Source organism: Balaenoptera borealis, assembly GCF_965194805.1.
Source record: "Balaenoptera borealis genome assembly, chromosome: X".
Classification (NCBI taxonomy): domain Eukaryota; kingdom Metazoa; phylum Chordata; class Mammalia; order Artiodactyla; family Balaenopteridae; genus Balaenoptera; species Balaenoptera borealis.
Genome location: NC_138881.1, coordinates 42,552,684 through 42,575,841, shown reverse-complemented (window position 1 = coordinate 42,575,841; position 23,158 = coordinate 42,552,684). Strand labels below are relative to the sequence as shown.

At 40.8% G+C, this 23,158-nt stretch overlaps 2 protein-coding genes and 1 pseudogene across 7 annotated transcripts in view; all 3 read right to left on the bottom strand.

The window, feature by feature from the left end:
- LOC309621113 (retinol dehydrogenase 12 pseudogene) overlaps positions 1–23,158 on the bottom strand; it is a 339,175-nt pseudogene that overhangs the window by 168,098 nt on the left and 147,919 nt on the right. The gene's annotated exons all lie outside the window — the stretch shown is intronic.
- ZNF81 (zinc finger protein 81) overlaps positions 1–23,158 on the bottom strand; it is an 84,295-nt gene that overhangs the window by 37,149 nt on the left and 23,988 nt on the right. Inside the window, exon 1 of one of the 4 annotated variants that reach the window (XM_082378165.1) lies at positions 3,165–3,238. The exons of the other annotated variants lie outside the window; for them this stretch is intronic. Coding sequence (XP_082234291.1) covers positions 3,165–3,167 — 3 coding nt within the window. The 5' untranslated portion in view covers positions 3,168–3,238. Of the gene's footprint in view, positions 1–3,164; positions 3,239–23,158 lie in introns of those variants that run through there. 4 annotated transcript variants of the gene reach the window in all.
- LOC309621135 (caspase-3-like) lies at positions 3,262–8,219 on the bottom strand. Of its 2 annotated transcripts, XM_082378251.1 has the most exons (2): positions 4,614–8,219; positions 4,334–4,492 (listed from the first exon to the last, which is right to left on the bottom strand). In XM_082378251.1, the coding sequence occupies exons 1-2, from the start codon at positions 5,094–5,096 to the stop codon at positions 4,427–4,429; spliced, it is 549 nt and encodes a 182-aa protein (XP_082234377.1). In that variant the 5' UTR covers positions 5,097–8,219; the 3' UTR covers positions 4,334–4,426. The 2 variants fall into 2 exon arrangements, with proteins under 2 accessions (XP_082234376.1, XP_082234377.1); XM_082378250.1 differs by having other exon boundaries at positions 3,262–8,219.

Here is a 23,158-nt window from a genome sequence, read left to right as displayed (position 1 = left end):
GAATGTGAAAAAGAATATATATATGTATAACTGAATCACTTTGCTGTACAGCAGAAATGTTGAACACAACATTGTAAATCAACTATACTTCAATAAAATAAAAATTTTAAAAAGATGTCATTAAGAAAACAAAAAGCCAAGACACAGACTGGGAGAAAATATTTGCAATATGTATACAAAACACCCATATTAAGAATGTATAGGGCTTCCCTGGTGGCGCAGTGGTTGAGAATCTGCCTGCCAATGCAGGGGACGCGGGTTCGAGCCCTGGTCTGGGAAGATCCCACATGCCACGGAGCAACTAGGCCCGTGAGCCACAATTGCTGAGCCTGCGCGTCTGGAGCCTGTGCTCCGCAACAAGAGAGGCCACGATAGTGAGAGGCCCGCGCACCGCGATGAAGAGTGGCCCCCGCTCGCCGCAACTAGAGAGAGCCCTCGCACAGAAATGAAGACCCAACACAGCCATAAAATAAATAAATAAATAAATAAAATTTTAAAAAAAGAATGTATAAAGAACTCCTACAAAGCAAAAGACATGTAACCCAATTTTTTAAAATGGGCAATATATTTGAACACACATGAAAAAGACATACCAATAAAGCATATTAAAAGATGTTCAACATCATTAGTTATAAGGGAAATGCAATTTAAACTACACTGAGATAGCACTATACACTCACTTTCAAAGCTAAAGTTAAAAAGAAACTGAAAAATTGCTGGTAGAAATGTAAAACTGAACTATCACTTTGGAAACTTGTTTGGCAGTTTCTTTTTTTTTTTTTTTTTTGGCTGTTTTGGGTCTTCGCTGCTGTGCGCGGGCTTTCTCTAGTTGTGGTGAGCAGGGGCTACTCTTTGTTGTGGTGCCCGGGCTTCTCATTGTGGTGGCTTCTCTTGTTGCGGAGCACGGGCTCTAAGCGCACGGGCTCAGTGGTTGTGGCACGTGGGCCCTAAAGCATGCGGGCTCAGTAGTTGCAGCACGTGGGCCCTAGGGCATGCAGACTCAGTAGTTGTAGCGCACGAGCTTAGTTGCTCCACAGCATGTGGGATCTTCCTGGACCAGGGATCGAACCTGTGTCCCCTGCATTGGCAGGCGGATTCTTAACCACTGCCCCACCAGGGAAGTCCCTGGTTTTGCAGTTTCTAATAAAGTTAAATATACACCAGCCTGTAATCTGGCAATTCCATTCCTTGGTAGATACTAAAAAGAAATGACAACAATATATCCTCAGAAAAATTCCACAAGAATATTTATAGCAGGTTTTATCATGATAAAAAAACCTAGAAACATTCCAAATGTTCATCAGCAGGTAAATGCATAAACAAATTATAGTATATTCATATAATTGAATATTCAGCAATAAAAAAGAAAGAGCTACTGGTAGAACCAACAACCTGGATGACTCTCAAAAATTTACAAATAGAAGCCAAACACAGAGCCAAACACAAACCGTATGATTCTATTTATATGACAATCAAGGACCAGCAGGGCTAATCTATAGGGATTAAAAATATTAACAATGGTTGCCTCAGGGGGAGGATATTGACTGATTAGGCGGGAACCTTCAAGGGTGATGGACATGTTCTATATTTTAATTTGAGCGATGGGTATACATATTTGTCAAAATTCATTAAACTATACCATTTAAGATCTGGGTAATTCAATGTAGTTCAAATATAACTCAGTTTCAAAAAACACAAAAAACAAAAAGTGCATATTATAAATACATTCAGGGTACAATGTGGGCCCCAAAGAGAAAACAGTCGATTCTACTGGGGATGTAGGTTTAGGTTCCATAGAGCTGGTACAGTTTAAACTGAATCCTGAAAATAATAAGTGTGATAGAGATAAGTGGGGGAAAATGTTTTCCAGAAAAGACAAAGAGATTGGTGTGGAGACAGGAAAATACACAGTAATTAAGCAAAGAGCGAACAGCTTTGTGAAAAGGAGAGATTATATAATATGTCAAGGAGGCAATTAAGAGAAAAAAAAATCCAAGGAAGTATGCTGGAGTCTGATCATGAAATAGTATGAATTCTTTTAGTAACAGATCACCACTGAAGTGTTTTATTTTTATTTTTTTAAGTTAAAATTTATATTTGGGAATAAAAATTCATAATAACAAATTTTTTTATAAAACTGCCACACAGGAACACACCTTAAGATACCATTACATGCTTCATTTACTTAGAAAAAGTTACAGACGTAGTCAAAACAAATAGCTCTCATTTATAAAGGTGAGTTCCTTTCTTTTAGCAAAAGAAAGCTCACGGGAAATGTCAGACTGAAAACCAGTGGGATACAGCGATGCAGGGATAGCTCAACACCTCCTGAGCTAGAAGGCTCGGAGCCAGGCCTCCCTGGCTGGGGGCCGTGCTGCTTCTCCTCTCTGGCCTTCAGTTTCCCTGGCACCAAAGGAGGGAAGACTGGATGACTGATAAAGTCCTGGGTGCCATGGTCCTTTCATTTCAGAGAACAGTATATGATCATAACAGTATCATTCTCCTTTGATTGTAAATGTCAACAGAATACAACTTAACATGCTGAAAAATTTTACTGCAAAGAGTGCTATGATTTTTCCCGTACTCTGCAAAGGATGGATGAGGGCCCATATTATCAGGCCACACTCACTGCTTATATTGGAAAATGAGGAAATGCTAATGAAATTGCTCTTATGGGCTGACATTCATGGATGGCAGAAAGGGACGTTCCCGAAGGAGTCCAGGATTTGCTCTTCGGCAGTATTTCAGCTCCCGGCCAAAGTTCGGTGGCCAAGTGCACACATGGGCACACCCATGCCCGCGTGCAGTCTGTAAAGGTCACTGAGCACTTGTTAACCTTGAAGGGGAAAGAGAAACCTCAGTATTTTCCCCCAACGACACTCCAAGCCTCTTGTAAATCATATTCAAATTCATACACTTAAGCATTAATTTACATACTTAATTTCTGACAGGCTGACAACTGCAGCCCTTCTCCCCCTCAGTGTAAAGTGAGAGGTGAATTGCTATTCAGTGTATCCGTTACATTGGCAGTGGTGCTAAGTGTATTTTATATAATGTGCTATCTACACAAAGGCAGATAAGAATTTGATTTAACATCCAGTTAAAAGCCATCATTGAAAAATTTTTAAAAAAAAGAGTGCTATGATTTTTATTATGACTCTCACCATCTTTGGAAAATTTCCATTTCAGAAGTTTGATGTGGTTCACTTTCTTGGAGCTTCTTGCCTTGGGAGCATCCTCCACGCACACCAGTACCTATGAAGATAATTAGCCAGCATCCCTTTCCCTGAAGCCGTAGTCTATGGCTCTGCCTTCATCACATAGGCTGCGCTGTGTCCCTGTTCAAGCTCAAACTATCTTCTAATTATGGAGTGCCCAGATGCTTGATTTACTGTTTCTTCCTTACACCTCACTGTGTATTCTGCAAGTTGTATTTTAGTATGTTCCTACAGAGTTTCTTCAATTCACGCTGCTATCAGTGTGATCAAAGTTTGAGGTTTTGACATAAGAGCCCTTCAGGTATTCTGTGGGAAAGCGAGGCCCAGCAGCTAGTGGGAAGAGTTGCATTTCAGCACCTTAGAGTCCTAACTCTGTCTCCCTCTATTAATGTTGCATTTAACCTTGAGAGCGTCAACTTAGTTTTCTCACACATTTTCAAGTAAAACATTTAGTTCCTTTTTTAATACTAAACATGATTTTTTCTTTTAACAACAAAGACATGCATCACAAAACCATGTGCTCAGAGAAGTGATGTAAAAATACCATTGTCTTATCTCCAAATACTAATTCTAAGATCAAGGTCTTCAAGCCTTTGACCACGCACATGGACCACCAATTTCTAGGATACATTATTCCACATCATCATTTCTATAGTTTGACAAAAACCATAACACATTCTCTGATATAACAACATATCCATATCAATGAAATACATTACTGCAATGTTTAACTTCTTCCATAATTCCTTGAAAATCTGTAGCATAGCATAATCACTAAAACTTGCTAATTATGAGAGCTGTTAATTTATAATCCTCTCATAATGACTGTACCACTATCCATTTTTATTTATTCTTAAATTCAATTTCAACTACCTGATTGTGTCTGAGGTAGCTTCATAGTAGTTTTATTGCTATGAAAGTGACATGTTTCCAAGTATCACCTGGGGGATTAGATTAGATTTAAATGAGAGAGGAAAATATAGTATCAGTTACACCGTTTCCTCACTTGGCATACAAAATTTTTTTAAAAATCATCCATTTCTTTAGTGATTAAAAATACAGTTCTTTTGTGAGCATAGACACAATACAAGGAATCAGTTTCTTTGCGTGAAAAGCAGAATCAGTGGAAAAGGACTCGAATTCTATCACTAGCTTTTGGTTCACCCAAGTGAGAGCATGCATAAGCTCAAGCTTGTAAGCGTACTGTTTCAGCATTGCACAAAGTGACTGGATGAACCAGGATCCGTCCTTTGAATTTCGCCAGGAATAGTAACCAGGTGCTGTAGAATATGCACACAAGAAGTCTGCCTCAAGCAGTATTTTCTGACAGGCCGTGTCATCCTCAACACCACTGTCTGTCTCAATACCACAGTCCAGTTCTGTGCCTCGGCAGGCCTGAATAATGAAAAGTTTGGGTTTTCCAGTTAGACTTCTACAACAGTCCCCTCTGAAGAAACCTGCTAATTTTTTCAGATCGACAGGTCCATTTGTTCCAAAAATTTTTCCTTCCTCACCATGGCTTAGAAGCACGCAAATATAACTGCTCCTTTTGCTATGATCTTCTTTAGAAACACTGTACATTAATTCCAAAATTTCTTTACATGTAAGATCATTTTTATTCCTGACTTCGTATTTCAAGTTCGTGAAGGTTTCCCAGAGGTTTGCTGCATCTACATCTGTACCAGACCGACATGACATCCCAGTACTTTTATGAAAGTTCTTGTTATTAATTATCATACATAAACCCATTTCAGGATAATGCATTTTGTAACTATCATCCAAGGATATTCCAGAGTTCATTGATTTGCTTCCATGTAAGACCTTTGTCTCTGAAGTTTTAATGGATTTTGAATCCACTGAATTTTCAGTGTTCTCCATGGATACTTTTATTAATGTTCAGCCCCCATGCCGCAGCCACTGGCTGGCTCTGCTCGGCTCGGTTCCTGCTCTCTGAAGTGTTTTATATATCAGGAAAGAGACATTACTTGAGTTTTACACTAAAATGATTATCCTTCCTCTAAGTACTGCATTTCAGGACACACCAATAGTTGATTATGGAAATTTATTCTTTCAGAAGTATTCCAGCTAATAAATGCTAATAAAAGCAAGAATCACCAACGGCTGCCAAAACCATTGGGTGAAAGAATAAAGGGACTTTAAAACCTATGGATTGGGTTGACAACACCTGAACATACTGAGAGAGAGACAACCAGGCATTATGTGCCTTCTGGGGGGATGAACTAGCAAGCACTCAGTACCACCTATGGGGGGCTTCCCTGGTGGCGCAGTGGTTGAGAACCTGCCTGCCAATGCAGGGGACACGGGTTCGAGCGCTGGTCTAGGAAGATCCCACATGCCGCGGAGCAACTAGGCCTGTGAGCCACAACTACTGAGCCTGTGCGTCTGGAGCCTGTGCTCCGCGACAAGAGAGGCCGCGATAGTGAGAGGCCCGTGCATCGCGATGAAGAGTGGCCCCCGCTTGCCACAACTAGAGAAAGCCCTCGCACAGAAACGAAGACCCAACACAGCCAAGAAAAAATAAATAATAAATAAATTTTTAAAATACCACCTATGAAGTATTTTTGCCTAAAAATTGAATCTGCATTGATCAAGCCTCTAGATTTATCTGTTCACATTAAAATGGTGATATGGGAACTATTAAATACTCCACAAGAATACACTTATCAAATTCTAAAATGTGGAACACAGCTCGGGGCAAGTGGTCCAATTTCTTCAATAAATAAATAGTAAGGGGAAAAACAAGAGGGAGGAGAATTGGTTAGATCTGTTCCAGATTAAAAGGGACTTGAGAGACTATTGGGAGAAAATTCTCCACAAATCTCACATTTCTGTATATCTTTCAAGCAGACTCATAACTGCCTTTTTTCCAAACCATCTTTTCAAAGATATTTATATAGTGAACAGGCTTAGAAGATAGAGTGCCCCTCTCCAGAGCAAAGGGCAGGTTATACTAGAAATTGTACTCAAGATATTTCTTCCTCAAGGCAAGGATCAGGCAGGCTTACTGCCCTTCATGAAAGGTTCGAGATCTATAAACTTGGGGTTCCTCTCCTATAATGGAATCCACTGCATGTGCAGGTATCACCTGGCCCTCTGCATCACCCTGTGGGAATTGAGGCTTAGAGAAGTGGTGCAAATGTTCACACTCTGGCTACCACTAATGCTGTGAGTATTCAAGTCCTTTGTCTCGGACCCAGGAGTTCATGTCTTCTACCAGCATCCATGAAACTGTCCCAGCTAACTTGTTAGCTTGCAAGTAGGATAAAATCTCAGACCTTTCACAGTTCTTGGAAGTTTTGATGATTAGGATGGGCAGTGCAAGGGCTAACCAAGCACTTGGCCCAACAAGGATCCTGCAGGAGCCACAGAAGCTGTAGGAGCTGCAGGCTGACTGGTGTCCCACACCACCCTGCTGAGCCAGCAGGTCACTTCCAAATGATGGTGGAGTAGAAGGACATGAGCTCACCCCCTTCTTATGAAAACACCAAAATCACAACTAATTGCTGAACAACCATCGACAAAAAAATGCTGGAACCTACCAAAAAAGGATACCCTACTCCCAAAGACAAAGAGGAGGCCACAGCAAGATGGTAGGAGGGGCACAACTGTGATAAACACAAATCTCATCCCTGCCAGGTGGGCGACCCACAAACTGGAAAACAATTATACCACAGAAGTTATCCCCCAGGAGTGAAAGTTCTGAGCCCCACGTCAGGCTCCCCAGCCTGGGGGTCTGGCAACAGGAGGAGGAGCCAGAGAATCTAGATGTGAAGTCTAGTGGAGTTTGATCGTAGGAATTCCACAGGGCTGGGGGAAAGAGAGACTCCACTCTTGGATGGCACGCACAAAGTCTTGTGCGCACCAGGACTCAGGGGAAAAAGGCAGTGACCCCGTAAGAGACTGGGCCAGACCTACCTGTTAGTACTGAAGGGTATTCTGTGGAGGTGAGGGGTGGCTGGGGCTCACTGCAGGGACAAGGACACTGGTAGCAGCAGTTCTGGGAAGTACCCATTGGCGTGAGCCCTCCTGGAGGCCACCAAACAGCCTGTAGGCTCCAGTGCTGGGTCGCCTCAGGCCAAACAACAAACAGGTTGGGAACACAGCCCCACCCATCAGCAGACAAACAGATTAAAGTTTTACTGAGCACAGCCCTGCCCACCAGAGGGACAAGACCCACTTCCACCCATCACCAGTCCCTCCTAGCAGGAAGCTTGCACAAGTCTCTTAGATAGCCTCATCCACCAGAGGGCAGACAGCAGAAGCAAGAAGAACTATAATCCTGCAGCCTGTGGAACGGAATCCACAATCACAGAAAATTAGGCAAAATGAAACGGCAAAGGAAGTGGAGATAGGCAACCTTCCAGAAAAAGAATTCAGAATAATGACAGTGAAGATGATCCAATATCTCGGAAAAAGAATGGAGGTAAGGATCAAGAAGATGCAAGAAATGTTTAACAAAGACCTAGAAGAACTAAAGAACAAACAAACAGAGATGAACAATACAGTAAATGAAATGAAAAATACACTAGAAGGAATCAGTAGCAGAGTAAATGAGGCAGAAGAACGGATAAGTGACCTGGAAGACAGAATGGTGGAAATCACTGCCTCAGAACAGAATAAAGAAAAAAGAATGAAAATGAAGACAGTCTAAGAGACCTCTGGGACAACATTAAATGCACTAACATTCGTATTATAGGGATCCCAGAAGGAGAAGAGAGAGAGAAAGGACCTGAGAAAATAGTTGAAGAGATAATTGCTGAAAACTTCCCCAACATGGGAAAGGAAACAGTCACCCAAGTCCAGGAAGTGAGGAGAGTCCCAGCAGGATAAACCCAAGGAGGAACACGCTGAGACACATAGTAATCAAACTGACAAAAATTAAAGACAAAGGATAGAGCTCTACCCACCACCAGAGCCTCCCATCAAGCCACTTAGATAGCCTCAACCACCAGAGGGCAGACAGCAGAAGCAAGAAAAACTACAATCCTGCAGCTTGGGGAACAAAAACCACATTTACAGAAAGATAGACAAGATGAAAAGGAAGAGGGCTATGTACCAGATTAAGGAACAAGAAAAAACCCCAGAAAAACAACTAAATGAAGTGGAGATAGGCAACCTTCCAGAGAAAGAATTCAGAATAATGATAGTGAAGATGATCCAGGACCTCGGAATAAGAATGGAGGCAAAGACTGAGAAGATGCAAGAAATGATTAACAAAGACCTAGAAGAATTAAAGAACAAACAAACAGAGATGACCAATACAATAACTGAAATGAAAACTACACTAGAAGGAATCAATAGCAGAATAACTGAGGCAGAAGAACGGATAAGTGACCTGGAAGACAGAATGGTGGAATTCACTGCTGCGGAACAGACTAAAGAAAAAAGAATGAAAAGAAATGAAGACAGCCTAAGAGACCTCTGGGACAACATTAAACGCAACAACATTCGCATTATAGGGGTCCCAGAAGGAGAAGAGAGAGAGAAAGCACCAGAGAAAATATTTGAAGAGATTATAGTCGAAAACTTCCCTAACATGGGAAAGGAAACAGCCACCCAAGTCCAGGAAGCGCAGAGAGTCCCATACAGGATAAACCCAAGGAGAAACACGCCGAGACACATAGTAATCAAAGTGGCAAAAATTAAAGACAAAGAAAAATTATTGAAAGCAGCAAGGGAAAAACGACAAATAACATACAAGGGAATTCCCATAAGGTTAACAGCTGATTTCTCAGCAGAAACTCTGCAAGCCAGAAGGGAGTGGCATGATATACTTAAAGTGATGAAAGGGAAGAACCTACAACCAAGATTACTCTACCCGGCAAGGATCTCATTTAGATTTGATGGAGAAATCAAAAGCTTTAGAGACAAGCAAAAGCTAAGAGAATTCAGCACCACCAAACCAGCTCTACAACAAATGCTAAAGGAACTTCTCTAAGTGGGAAACACAAGAGAAGAAAAGGACCTACAAAAACAAACCCAAAACAATTAAGAAAATGGTCATAGGAACATACATATCGATAATTACCTTAAACGTGAATGGATTAAATGCCCCAACCAAAAGACATAGACTGGCTGAATGGATACAAAAACAAGACCCGTATATATGCTGTCTACAAGAAACCCACTTCAGACCTAGGGACACATACAGACTGAAAGTGAGGGGATGGAAAAAGATATTCCATGCAAATGGAAATCAAAAGAAAGCTGGAGTAGCTATATTCATATCAGATAAAATAGACTTTAAAATAAAGAATGTTACAAGAGACAAGGAAGGACACTACATAATGGTCAAGGGATCAATCCAAGAAGAAGATATAACAATTATAAATATATATGCACCCAACACAGGAGCACCTCAATACATAAGGCAACTGCTAACAGCTATAAAAGAGGAAATTGACAGTAACACAATCATAGTGGGTGACTTTAACACCTCACTTACACCAATGGACAGATCATCCAAAATGAAAATAAATAAGGAAAAACAAGCTTTAAATGACACAATAGACCAGATAGATTTAATTGATATTTATAGGACAGTCCATCCAAAAACAGCAGATTACACGTTCTTCTCAAGTGCGCACGGAACATTCTCCAGGATAGATCACATCTTGGGTCACAAATCAAGCCTCAGTAAATTTAAGAAAATTGAAATCATATCAAGCATCTTTTCTGACCACAAGGCTATGAGATTAGAAATGAATTACAGGGAAAAAAATGTAAAAAAGACAAACACATGGAGGCTAAACAATACGTTACTAAATAACCAAGAGATCACTGAAGAAATCAAAGAGGAAATCAAAAAATACCTAGAGACAAATGACAATGAAAACACGACGACCCAAAGCCTATGGGATGCAGCGAAAGCAGTTCTAAGAGGGAAGTTTATAGCTATACAAGCCTACTTAAAGAAACAAGAAAAATCTCAAGTAAACAATCTAACCTTACACCTAAAGAAACTAGAGAAAGAAGAACAAACAAAACCCAAAGTTAGCAGAAGGAAAGAAATCATAAAGATCAGAGCAGAAATAAATGAAATAGAAACAAAGAAAACAATAGCAAAGATCAATAAAACTAAAAGCTGGTTCTTTGAGAAGATAAACAAAATTGATAAGCCATTAGCCAGACTCATCAAGAAAAATAGGGAGAGGACTCAAATCAATAAAATCAGAAATGAAAAAGGAGAAGTTACAACAGACACCGCAGAAATACAAAGCATCCTAAGAGACTACTACAAGCAACTCTATGCCAATAAAATGGACAACCTGGAAGACATGGACAAATTTTTAGAAAGGTATAACCTTCCAAGACTGAACCAGGAAGAAACAGAAAATATGAACAGACCAATCACAAGTAATGAAATTGAAACTGTGAATAAAAATCTTCCAACAAACAAAAGTCCAGGACCAGATGGCTTCACAGGTGAATTCTATCAAACATTTAGAGAAGAGCTAACACCTATCCTTCTCAAACTCTTCCAAAAAATTGAAGAGGAAGGAACACTCCCAAACTCGTTCTATGAGGCCACCATCACCCTGATACCAAAACCAGACAAAGACACTACAAAAAAAGAAAATTACATACCAATATCACTGATGAATATAGATGCAAAAAGCCTCAACAAAATACTAGCAAACAGAATCCAACAACACATTAAAAGGATCATACACCACGATCAAGTGGGATTTATCCCAGGGATGCAAGGATTCTTCAATATACGCAAATCAATCAATGTGATACACCATATTAACAAATTGAAGAATAAAAACCATATGATCATCTCAATAGATGCAGAAAAAGCTTTTGACAAAATTCAACACCCATTTATGATAAAAACTCTCCAGAAAGTGGGCACAGAGGGAACCTACCTCAACATAATAAAGGCCATATATGACAAACCCACAGCAAACATCATTCTCAATGGTGAAAAACTGAAAGCATTTCCTCTAAGATCAGGAACGAGACAAGGATGTCCACTCTCACCACTATTATTCAACATAGTTCTGGAAGTCCTAGCCACGGCAATCAGAGAAGAAAAAGAAATAAAAGGAATACAAATTGGAAAAGAAGAAGTAAAACTGTCACTGTTTGCGGATGACATGATACTATACATAGAGAATCCTAAAACTGCCACCAGAAAACTGCTAGAGCTAATTAATGAATATGGTAACGTTGCAGGATACAAAATTAATGCACAGAAATCTCTTGCATTCCTATACACTAATGATGAAAAATCTGAAAGAGAAATTATGGAAACACTCGCATTTACCATTGCAACAAAAAGAATAAAATACCTAGGAATAAACCTACCTAGGGAGACAAAAGACCTGTATGCAGAAAACTATAAGACACTGATGAAAGAAATTAAAGATGATACCAACAGATGGAGAGATATACCATGTCCTTGGACTGGAAGAATCAACATTGTGAAAATGAGTATACTACCCAAAGCAATCTACAGATTCAATGCAATCCCTATCAAATTACCAATGGCATTTTTTACGGAGCTAGAACAAATCATCTTAAAATTTGTATGGAGACACAAAAGACCCCGAATAGCCAACGCAGTCTTGAGGGATAAAAATGGAGCTGGAGGAATCAGACTCCCTGACTTCAGACTATACTACAAAGCTACAGTAATCAAGACAATATGGTACTGGCACAAAAACAGAAACATAGATCAATGGAACAAGATAGAAAGCCCAGAGATTAACCCACGCACCTATGGTCAACTAATCTATGACAAAGGAGGCAAAGATATACAATGGAGAAAAGACAGTCTCTTCAATAAGTGGTGCTGGGAAAACTGGACAGCTACATGTAAAAGAATGAAATTAGAATACTCCCTAACACCATACACAAAAATAAACTCAAGGGGCTTCCCTGGTGGCACAGTGGTTGAGAATCTGCCTGCCAATGCAGGGGACACAGGTTCGAGCCCTGGTCTGGGAAGATCCCACATGCCGCGGAGCAACTGGGCCCGTGAGCCACAATTACTGAGCCTGCGCGTCTGGAGTCTGTGCTCTGCAACAAGAGAGGCCGCGATAGTGAGAAGCCCGCGCACCGCGATGAAGAGTGGCCCCCACTTGCCACAACTAGAGAAAGCCCTCGCACAGAAACGAAGACCCAACACAGCCATAAATAAATAAATAAATTTAAAAAAAAATAAACTCAAAATGGATTAGAGACCTAAATATGAGACTGGACACTATAAAACTCTTAGAGGAAAACATAGGAAGAACACTCTTTGACATAAATCACAGCAAGATCTTTTTTGATCCACCTCCTAGAGTAATGGAAATAAAAACAAAAATAAACAAATGGGACCTAATGAAACTTCAAAGCTTTTGCACAGCAAAGGAAACCATAAACAAGATGAAAAGACAACCCTCAGAATGGGAGAAAATATTTGCAAACGAATCAACGGACAAAGGATTAATCTCCAAAATATATAAACAGCTCATTCAGCTCAATATTAAAGAAACAAACACCCCAATCCAAAAATGGGCAGAAGACCTAAATAGACATTTCTCCAAAGAAGACATACAGACGGCCACGAAGCACATGAAAAGATGCTCAACATCATTAATTATTAGAGAAATGCAAATCAAAACTACAATGAGGTATCACCTCACTCCTGTTAGAATGGGCATCATCAGAAAATCTACAAACAACAAATGCTGGAGAGGGTGTGGAGAAAAGGGAACCCTCTTGCACTGTTGGTGGGAATGTAAATTGATACAGCCACTATGGAGAACAATATGGAGGTTCCTTAAGAAACTAAAAATAGAATTACCATATGACCCAGAAATCCCACTACTGGGCATATACCCAGAGAAAACCGTAATTCAAAAAGACACATGCACCCGAATGTTCATTGCAGCACTATTTACAATAGCCAGGTCATGGAAGCAACCTAAATGCCCATCAACAGACGAATGGATAAAGAAGTTGTGGTACATATATACAATGGAATATTACTCAGCCATAAAAAGGAACGAAATTGAGTCATTTGTTGAGAATTGGATGGATCTAGAGACTGTCATACAGAGTGAAGTAAGTCAGAAAGAGAAAAACAAATATCATATATTAATGCATGTATGTGGAACCTAGAAAAATGGTACAGATGAGCCGGTTTGCAGGGCAGAAGTTGAGACACAGATGTAGAGAATGGACATATGGACACCAAGGGGGGAAAACTGCGGTGGGGTGGGGATGGTGGTGTGCTGAATTGGGCGATTGGGATTGACATGTATATACTGATGTGTATAAAAGTGATGCCTAATAAGAACCTGCAGTATAAAAAAACAAACAAACAAAACAACTAATACTAAACTTTCATTGGGTTATTTGTATGGAAATATGTTAATATAAATGTTTCAGACTTTACATGAAATTTCTAAAAATCTTATATTTGTATTTGTATGGAAATATGTATGGAAATATGTTAATATAAATGTTTCAGACATTACATGAAATTTCTAAAAATCTTAAAAAAATAAAAACTAAAAATAAAAAATAAAAAAATAAACAAACTCAAAAAAAAAAAAAAAGACAAAGGATAGGCTGTGCACAGAGATGTGGCTTTCTGGAAAAGGAAATATAAGGGACTCACAGAGCTTCCCTGGTGGCGCAGTGGTTGAGAATCTGCCTGCCAATGCAGGGGACACGGGTTCGAGCCCTGGTCTGGGAAGATCCCACATGCCACAGAGCAACTAGGCCTGTGAGCCACAACTACTGAGCCTGCGTGTCTGGAGCCTGTGCTCCGCAACAAGAGAGGCCGCGACAGTGAGAGGCCCGCGCACCGCGATGAAGAGTGGCCCCCGCTCGCCGCAACTAGAGAAAGCCCTCGCACAGAAACAAAGACCCAACACAGCCAAAATAAATAAATAAATAAATAAATAAAATTTTTTTAAAAAAATAAGGGACTCACAGATCTCCCTGCCCCGAAGATGTGCACATCCTAATCCCTGGAACCTGTGGATATGTTATACTACATGGCAATGGGGAATTTAGGTTGCAAATGGAATTAAGGTTGCTAATCAACTGACCCTGAAACAAGGAAATTATCTTGGACTATTAGGTTAGGGCCAATGTAAAGAGTCCTTAAAAGTGTAGGAGTGAGGTAGAAGAGACGGTTAGAGTGATATAGTGTGAGAAGAACTGACCCACTAATGCTGGCTTTAAAGATGAAGAGGACCATATCAAGGAACATGTGTGGCCTCTAGAAGCTGGAAAGAGCAAAGAAATAGATTCTTGAGCCTTCAAAAAGGAACCCACCCCTGCCAACATCTTAACTTTAGCCCAGTGAGAGCCATTTTGGACTTCTGAACTACAGAACTATAAGGTAATAAATTTCTGTTGTTTTAAGCCACTGAGTTTGTGGCAATTTGTTACAGCAATGATAGAAAACTAAGACAGGCAAATTAAGGAGATCTGAGGGAAGTCTATGGAAAATGTTCAACCAAATTGTATGGTCAACTGTTCAATATATGGTCCTCCACTTTACTGGCAGTCAATGAGGAGGAACTGGAGAAGTTATTGCACACCAAGTACCACAAAGTAGGTTTAAAGACAGCTGTCTGAACAGTGTTCTGGTTAGTCCTAACTCTCATCCAGGTTGGGGCTTCCTCACCAATCTTGTGGCCAATCTCAAGTCCACCCCATTGTAACAGCTAGGATAGGCATACCTCAGAGATACTGTGGGTATTCCAGACCACCACAATAAAGCAAATATTGCAATAAAGTGAGACACACAAATTTTTTGGTTTCCCAGTGCATATAAAAGTTATGTTTATACTATATTATAGTCTATTAAGTGTGCAACAGCATTATATCTAAAAAAGCAATGTACATATCTTAATTAAAAAATACTTTATTGCTAAAAAAATGCTAACCATCATCTGAGCCTTCCACAAGTCATAATCTTTTTGCTGGTGGAGGGTCTTGCCTTGATGTTGGTGGCTGCTGACTGATCAGTGTGGTGGCTGCTGAAGGATGGGCTGACTGTGGCAATTTCCTAGTAGAATATAACAGTGAAGTTTGCCTCATTGACTGACTCTTCCTTTCATGAATGATTTCTCTGTAGCATGCAATGCTGTTTGATAGCATTTTAACCACAGTAGAACTTCCTTCAAAATGCGAGTCAATCCTCTCAAACCCTGCCACTGCTTTATCAACTAAGTTTATGTCATATTCTAAATCCTTTGTGGTCATTTCTTTACTGGTGAGCTTTCCCATTCATAATTTTCTTGTTCCTAGTTGTGGCCTTTTCTTTTCCCTAGAGAAGTTTCTTTAGCATTTGTTGTAAAGCTGGTTTGGTGGTGCTGAATTCTCTTAGCTTTTGCTTGTCTGTAAAGCTTTTGATTTCTCCATCAAATCTGAATGAGAGCCTTGCTGGGTAGAGTATTCTTGGTTGTAGGTTTTCCCCTTCCATCACTTTAAATATATCATGCCACTCCCTTCTGGCCTGCAGAGTTTCTGCTGAAAAATCAGCTGATAACATTATGGGGATTCCCTTGTATGTTATTTGCTGCTTTTCCCTTGTTGCTTTTAATATTTTCTCTTTGTCTTAAATTTTTGTCAATTTGATTAATATGTGTCTCGGCATGTTGGGTTTGTCCTGTATGGGACTCTCTGCACTTCCTGGACTTGGGTGACTGTTTCCAAGAAAATGTTAGGCAAGTTTTCAGCTATTATCTCTTCAAATATTTTCTCAGGCCCTTTCTCTCTTTCTTCTCCTTCTGGGTCCCCTATAATGCAAATGTTGGTGTGTTTAATGTTGTCCCAGAGGTCTCTTAAACCATCCTCATTTCTTTTCATTCTTTTTTCTTTATTCTGTTCTAAGGCAGTGATTTCCACCATTCTGTCTTCCAGGTCACTTACCCGTTCTTCTGCCTCATTTATTCTGCTATTGATTCCTTCTAGAGAATTTTTAATTTTATTTATTGTGTTGTTCAACTCTATTTCTTTGTTCTTTGTATCTTCTAGCTCTTTGTTAAACATTTCTTGTATCTTCTTGGTCTGCGCCTCCATTCTTTTTTCGAGATCTTGGATCATCTTTACTATCATTACTCTGAATAATTTTTCAGGTAGATTGACTATCTCCACTTCACTTAGTTGTTTTTCTGGGGTTTTATCTTGTTCCTTCGTCTGGCACATATTCCTCTGCTGTCTCATTTTGTCTAACTTTCTGTGTTTGTGGTCTCCGTTCCATAGGCTGCACAATTGTAGTTCCTCTTGCTTCTGGTGTCTGCCCCCTGGTAGGTGAGGCTGGTCTAAGAGGCTTGTGTAAGCTTCCTGGTGGGAGGGACTGGTGCCTCGATTCTAAACTAACTTCTTAATCAATTGACACCCAGTGGATTTGGCACATGTTTCATTCCATTTCTAGTTATAGAGATTGAGCAGTCCAAGAACAAAGGGCCAGCATGAAGGTTCTGGTGAAGGTCTGCTTCCTCCTCACTGTGTCTTCAGGTTGTGGAAGCAGCAGAAATTTTTAAAATAAGAGATTCCCAGAGAACTTTTGCACCTGAGGCAGGCAATTTTTTCTCCTTTATTCACTCTACTCTGCTGGCTTGGATAGTTCAGTGGAACAGTTTAGTTACTCTCCATCCTTGATAAGACTGCCTTGGGCCTCACCACCCCAACCAGCCTTCAGGTACTTCTGTATTAGGAGATATTCTTTCTTGAGAGTATAATTCTGACTGCTTCTGTCTCAATCTCGATTTTAATTGTTGAGATTAAAGCTCTGCCCTCAAAGTCATTCTCCTCTACAGCACTCACGTCAGCCAGGTGCTCCCCAGAACTAAATAAGAGACAAGGCTCAGGTTGAGGGCCGATGGCCTAGTCCCTTTGTTGTCATTTCAACAGTATTCACAGCATCTTCACCAGGAGTAGATTCTATTTCAAGAAACCACTTTTTTTGCTCATACATAAGAAGCTACTCCTTGTCTAACCAAGTTTTATGATGAGATTGCAGGAATTTGGTCACATCTTCAGGCTCTACTTCGAATTCAAGTCCGCTTGCTATTTCCACCACATCTGCAGTTACTTCCTTCACTGAAGTCTTGAATCCCTCAAAGTCATCCATGAGGTTGGAATCAACTTCTTCCAAACTTGTGTTAATGTTGATATTTTTATCTCTTCCCATGGATCATGAATATTCTTAATGGCATCTAGAATGGTGAATCCTTTCCAGAAGGTTTTCAATTGACTTTGCCCAGATCTATCAGAGGAATCACTACCTATGGCAGCTATAGCATTATGAGATATATTTCTTAAATAATAACACTTGATGTTGAAATTACTCCTTGACCCATGGGCTGTAGATGGATATTGTGTTAGCAGGCATGAAAACAATATTAATCTTGCTGTACAATCTCCATCAGAGCTTTTGGGTGACCAGGTACATTGCCAATGAGTAGTAATATTTCGAAAGCAATCTTTTTTTTTTCTGAGCAATAGGTCTCAACAGTGGACTTAAAATATTCAGTGAACCATGTTGTAAACAGATGTGCTGTCATCCAGGCGTTGTTGTTTCACTTACAGAGGACAGGCAGAGTAGATTTAGCATAATTCTTAAGGGCCCTAGGATTTTCAGAATGGTCAATGAGCATTTGCTTTTTCTTAAAGTCATCAGCTGCATTAGCTCCTAAAGTTGGCCTTCAAAGTTAGAAACTTCGAAGCCAGGCATTAACTTCTCTCTAGCTATGAAAGTCCTAGATGGCATCTTCTTCCGATATAAAGCTGTTTCATCTACACTGAAAATCTGTTGTTTGGTGTAGCCACCTTTATTAGTTATTTTAGCTAGATCTTCTGGATAACTTGCTGCAGTTTCTACATCAGCACTTGCTACTTCACCTTGTGCTTTCATGTTATGGAAAAGGTTTCCTTAACCCTCATAAACCAACCTCTGCTAGCTTCAAACTTTTCTTCTCTAGCTTCCAAACCTCTCTCAGCCTTCATAAAATAGAAGAGAGTTAGGGCCTTGCTCTGGATTAGGCTTTGGCTTAAGGGAATCTTGTGGCTGGTTTGATCTTCTATCCAGACCACTAAACCCTTCTCCATATCAGCAATAAAGTGGTTTCACTTTCTTATCATTTGTGTGTTCACTGGAGTACCACCTTTAATTTCCTTCAAGAACTTTTTCTTTGTACTCACAACTTGGCTGTTTAGTGCAAGAGGCCTAGCTTTCGGGCTATCTCAACTTTTGACATGCCTTCCTCACTAAGCTTAATCATTTCTAGCTTTTGATTTAAAGTGAGAGACTCTTCCTTTCACTTGAACACTTAGAGGCAATTGTAAGGTTATTAATTGGCCTAATTTCAATATTGTTATGTCTCAGGGAATAGGGGGGACTGAGGACAGGGAGAGGGACAGGGAACGGCTAGTCAGTGGAGCAGTTTGAACACATACATTTATCAGCTAAGTTTGCCGTCTTATATGGGAACAGTTTGTGGCATCCTAAAACAATTAACAATAGTAACATCAAAGATCACTGGTCAAGGGGCTTCCCTGGTGGCGCAGTGGTTGAGAATCTGCCTGCCAATGCAGGGGACACGGGTTCGAGCCCTGGTCTGGGAAGATCCCACATGCCGCGGAGCAACTAGGCCCATGAACCACAATTACTGAGCCTGCGCGTCTGGAGCCTGTGCTCCGCAACAAGAGAGGCCGCGATAATGAGAGGCCCACGCACCGCAATGAAGAGTGGCCCCCACTTGCCGCAACTAGAGAAAGCCCTCGCACAGAAACGAAGACCCAACACAGCCATAAATAAATAAATATTTAAAAAAAAGATCATTGGTCAAAGATCACCGTAACAAATATAATAATAAGGAAAAAGTTTGAAATATTGCAAGAATTACCAAAATGTGACACACAGACATGAAGTAAGCAAATGCTGTTGAAAAAATGGTGCCAATAGACTTGCTCAACATAGGGTTGCCACAAAGCTTCAATTTGTAAAAAAACCACAGTACCTGCAAAGCAAAGTGCAATAAAACGAGGGATGCCTGTACTAAGAGTCAGTGGAGGGCAGCGGTAGCTCCCAGCACTTCTCAGACAACAGTTACAGAGATGAGCATCTATCCTCAGGGCAAAAGGAGGGAAACTTGTTACCAGTATGGGCAGAAGCCAGGCACATGGTTACAGCTTTGGCTGGTTGGTTGAAAGAGGAGCAGGAGGGCATGTGAAGCTTGTTATGGAAGAATGGAAACAGCTGGAATGTCTTATGGCTCAGCCCCTCCTACAGTCTATCATGCCAACCTCAGATCTATTGAGAAACCACAGCCAAAGGTCTCAGAGGTTTTTTGCAGTAGGTCCTGCCTGCTATAATTCAGCCTTCTTGGTGAGGTTTCCCTGAGACAAACTCCTGTGGGAAACCACAGATGAGGCAGTGACTAGCATCCAGGCTCTTACTGCCCCATACTGGATCTTTAATGCTGATGAAGATGAAAATGACCTACTGCCAAATGAGAAACTGACCCAAAGAATTCTAGATAAAATTTTGAGGTCAGCCTCACTGCCCTGAAAGACTTCCCTAGCCTTTATCTTAAAAGTAAGTGAAAACTTAAGATATGCTATTATAGATGGGGTTCAGAATGTGCTACCCCCACATATGGCACCCTGGCATACTGGATATTTTAAGCTGAAGGGGTTGGAGAACACAGAAGAAGTAGGGAGGTCATGCTGACCTTCCCCCACCCGTCTCCCCTGAAACAGATCACCCTCATGTGAGAGGTGCCCTGCCTACACCCAGAGGAAAGCAGCATCCTTATCTCCAAAAACAAAGGGATCCTAAGAAACAAGTCATGCTAACTTTCCCACAGTTTACAACATTTACCTCATACTCTCTGCCCTATCATATTCCTCCACAACTGTCCACTCTTCATCAAACCCAGCATAAAACTCCTCAGGTCTAACTGTTTCTTTGGGTCTTAATTTCCTTATGAAGGCTCCCACCTCATGTAAAACTTACAAATAAATGTGTATGCTTTTCTCCTGTTAATCTGTCTCTGTCAGTTTAATTTTCAGATCCAGCCAGGTACCCTAAGAAGGTGGAGAAAAACTTTCCTCCTCCCCTACACTATCATGAAAATGGGCAGCAAGTGCCCCGGATTAAAGTGGACATCTTAAAAAGAAAAAGTTGCTACTGCACTAGTAATGCCTGAGCTAGCCAATGGGCACAAACGGAAAGCAATATGGCTGTGGCTGCAGAATTGAGGCATCCTAAAAGTTGAAAGACATGGCATCAGTCACAAGGACCTTGCTGCCAGATGCAGAGCTCTGGGCATACTGAAAACATGAGATAGATCATTTGGTTGAGCCCCAAGCAGCCGTTGCATTGTTCAAAACTAAACATAAACGTAAAGACTTGCCTGCTGGCATGGAACCGCCCTCTCACTCCATGCCTCATCCCTCCCTTCCCTTCTACCCTGAAATCAGCTGCTTTGAAGCAATGATTGGGGTGGGACAGAGGGCTCCCTGTTCCCAAGAGGGACCAGAGGCCATACACCCCCCTGAGTATGCTGGAGAACTTCAGGGAAGGGAGAGTCTCAGCCTTTTAAAGCTCTGTTGGTTACAGGCACCCGAGACCATCCTATCTGATCTCAAGGGAGTAAGGGAGCACCCAGATTCAGCTGATGGGGTTTAGGTATGGATTAGTGGGGAAAGGAAACTTAAGTGACCTCGGGGGTTGAGGGGGCCCTTTGGGCCAATTCAATGTACACCTGACCCTTGAAAAACATGGGTTTGAGCTCCGCGGGTCCACTTACACATGGATTTTTTTCAAAAAATCTATTGGAAAAATCCTTGGGGATTTGCAACAATTTGAAAAACTCACAGATGAACCGTGTAGCCTAGAAATATCGAAAAAATTTTAAAAAGTTAGGTATGTCATGAATGCATAAAATATTTGTAGATACTAGTCTATTTTGTCATTTACTGCCATAAAATATACACAAATCTATTATATAAAGTTAAAATTTATCAAAACTTATGCACACACTTACAGACCACACATGGCGCCGTTCACAGTCAAGAGAAATGTAAACAAATGTAAAAATGCAGTAATAAATCATAACTGCATAAAATTAGCTGTAGTCCATACCGTACTGTAATAATTTCATAGCCACCTCCTTTTGCGATTGCAATGAGCTCAAGTGTTGCGAGTATCCGCTTAAAACGCTGTGTGACGCTAATCATCTCTGCATGAGCAGTTTATCTCTCCAGTAAATTGCATATCACAGTAACAAGTCATCTCTCGTGGTTCTCGTGTATTTTTCATCGTGTTTAGTGCACTACCGTAAATCTTGAATAACACCGTGGGACCCATACAAAGTGCCACTAGTGATGCTGGAAGTGCTCCCAGGAGGCAGAGGAAAGCCATGACATTACAAGAAAAAGCTGAATTGCTTGCTATGTGCTATATGTTGAGGTCTGCAGGTGTGGTTGCCCACCATTTCAAGATAAATAAATCCAGCAAAAGGACTATTATTTTTTTTTAAAAAAAGGAAATTGGGGAAGCTATCACTGCAGCTATGCCAGCAGGCATGAAAACCTTGCACTTTTTGTGAAATGTTTTTCAACTCGTATTGAAAATGCAGCTTTTATTTGGATGCAGGATTGCTCTGAGAAAGGCATACCTATAGACTCTAACATGATTTGAGCAAAAGCAAAGTCTTTCTACAACAACCTAAAGCAAAACGAAGGTGAAGGATCTAAAGCTGGAGAATGTAATGCCATCAAAGGATGGTTTGATAATTTTAGAAAGAGGTTTGGCTTTTAAAATGTCAAGATAAGAGGAGAAGCAGCTTCTGCTGACCAAGAGGCGGCAGATGAGTTCCCAGACACTATTAAGAAAATCATCAAGGAGATGAGGTATCTGCCTGAACAGGTTTTTAATGCAGGCCAAAGTGCCCTATTGTGGAAAAAATGCCACAAAGGACATTTATTAGTAAGGAAGAGAAGTGAGCACCAGGATTTAAGGCAGGAGGGATAGGCTAACTCTGTTTTGTGCAAACACAGTCGGGTTTATGATCAGGACTGCCCTTATCTATAAAGCTGCTAACCCCTGAGCCCTGAAGGGAAAAGATAAACACCAGCTGCCAGTCTTTTGATGGTACAACAAGAAGGCCTGGACAACCAGAACTCTTTTTCTGGATTGGTCCCATCGATGCTTTGTTCCCGAAGTCAGGAAGTACCTTGCCAGTAAGGGACTGCCTTTGAAAGTTCTTTTGATATTGGACAATGTCCCCTGGCCACCCAGAACCTCATGAGTTCAACACTGTAGGCGTCAAAGTGGTTTCCTTGCCCCCAAATAATACACCTCTAATTCAGCCTCTAGATCAGGCAGTCATAAGGACCTTTAAGGCTCATTACACACAGTATGCTATGGAAAGGATTGTCAATGCTATGGAAGAAAACCCCAGTAGAGAGAATATCATGAAAGTCTGGAAGGATCACACCACTGAAGATGCCATCGCTGTTATAGAAAAAGCCATGAAAGCCATCAAGCCTGAAACAATAAACTCCTGCTGGAGGAAACTGTCCAGATGTTGTGCATGACTTCACAGGATTTACGACAGAGCCAATCAAGGAAATCAGGAAAGAGATTGTGATGTGGCAAAAAAGGCAGGGGGTGAAGGGTTTCAAGATATGGATCTTGGAGAAATTCAAGAGCTAACAGACACTACAGCAGAGGAATTCACAGAAGGCGACTTGATGGAGGTGAGTGCTTCCCAACCAGTGCCAGACAATGAGGAGGAAGAAGATGTAGAAGAAGCAGGGCCAGAAAACAAATTGACATTAGGCAATCTGGCAGAAGGGTTCTGACTCTTCAAGACTGCTTTTGACTTCTTTAACGACATGGATCCTTCTATGATACGGGCACTGAAACTAATGCAAATGGTGGAGGAAGG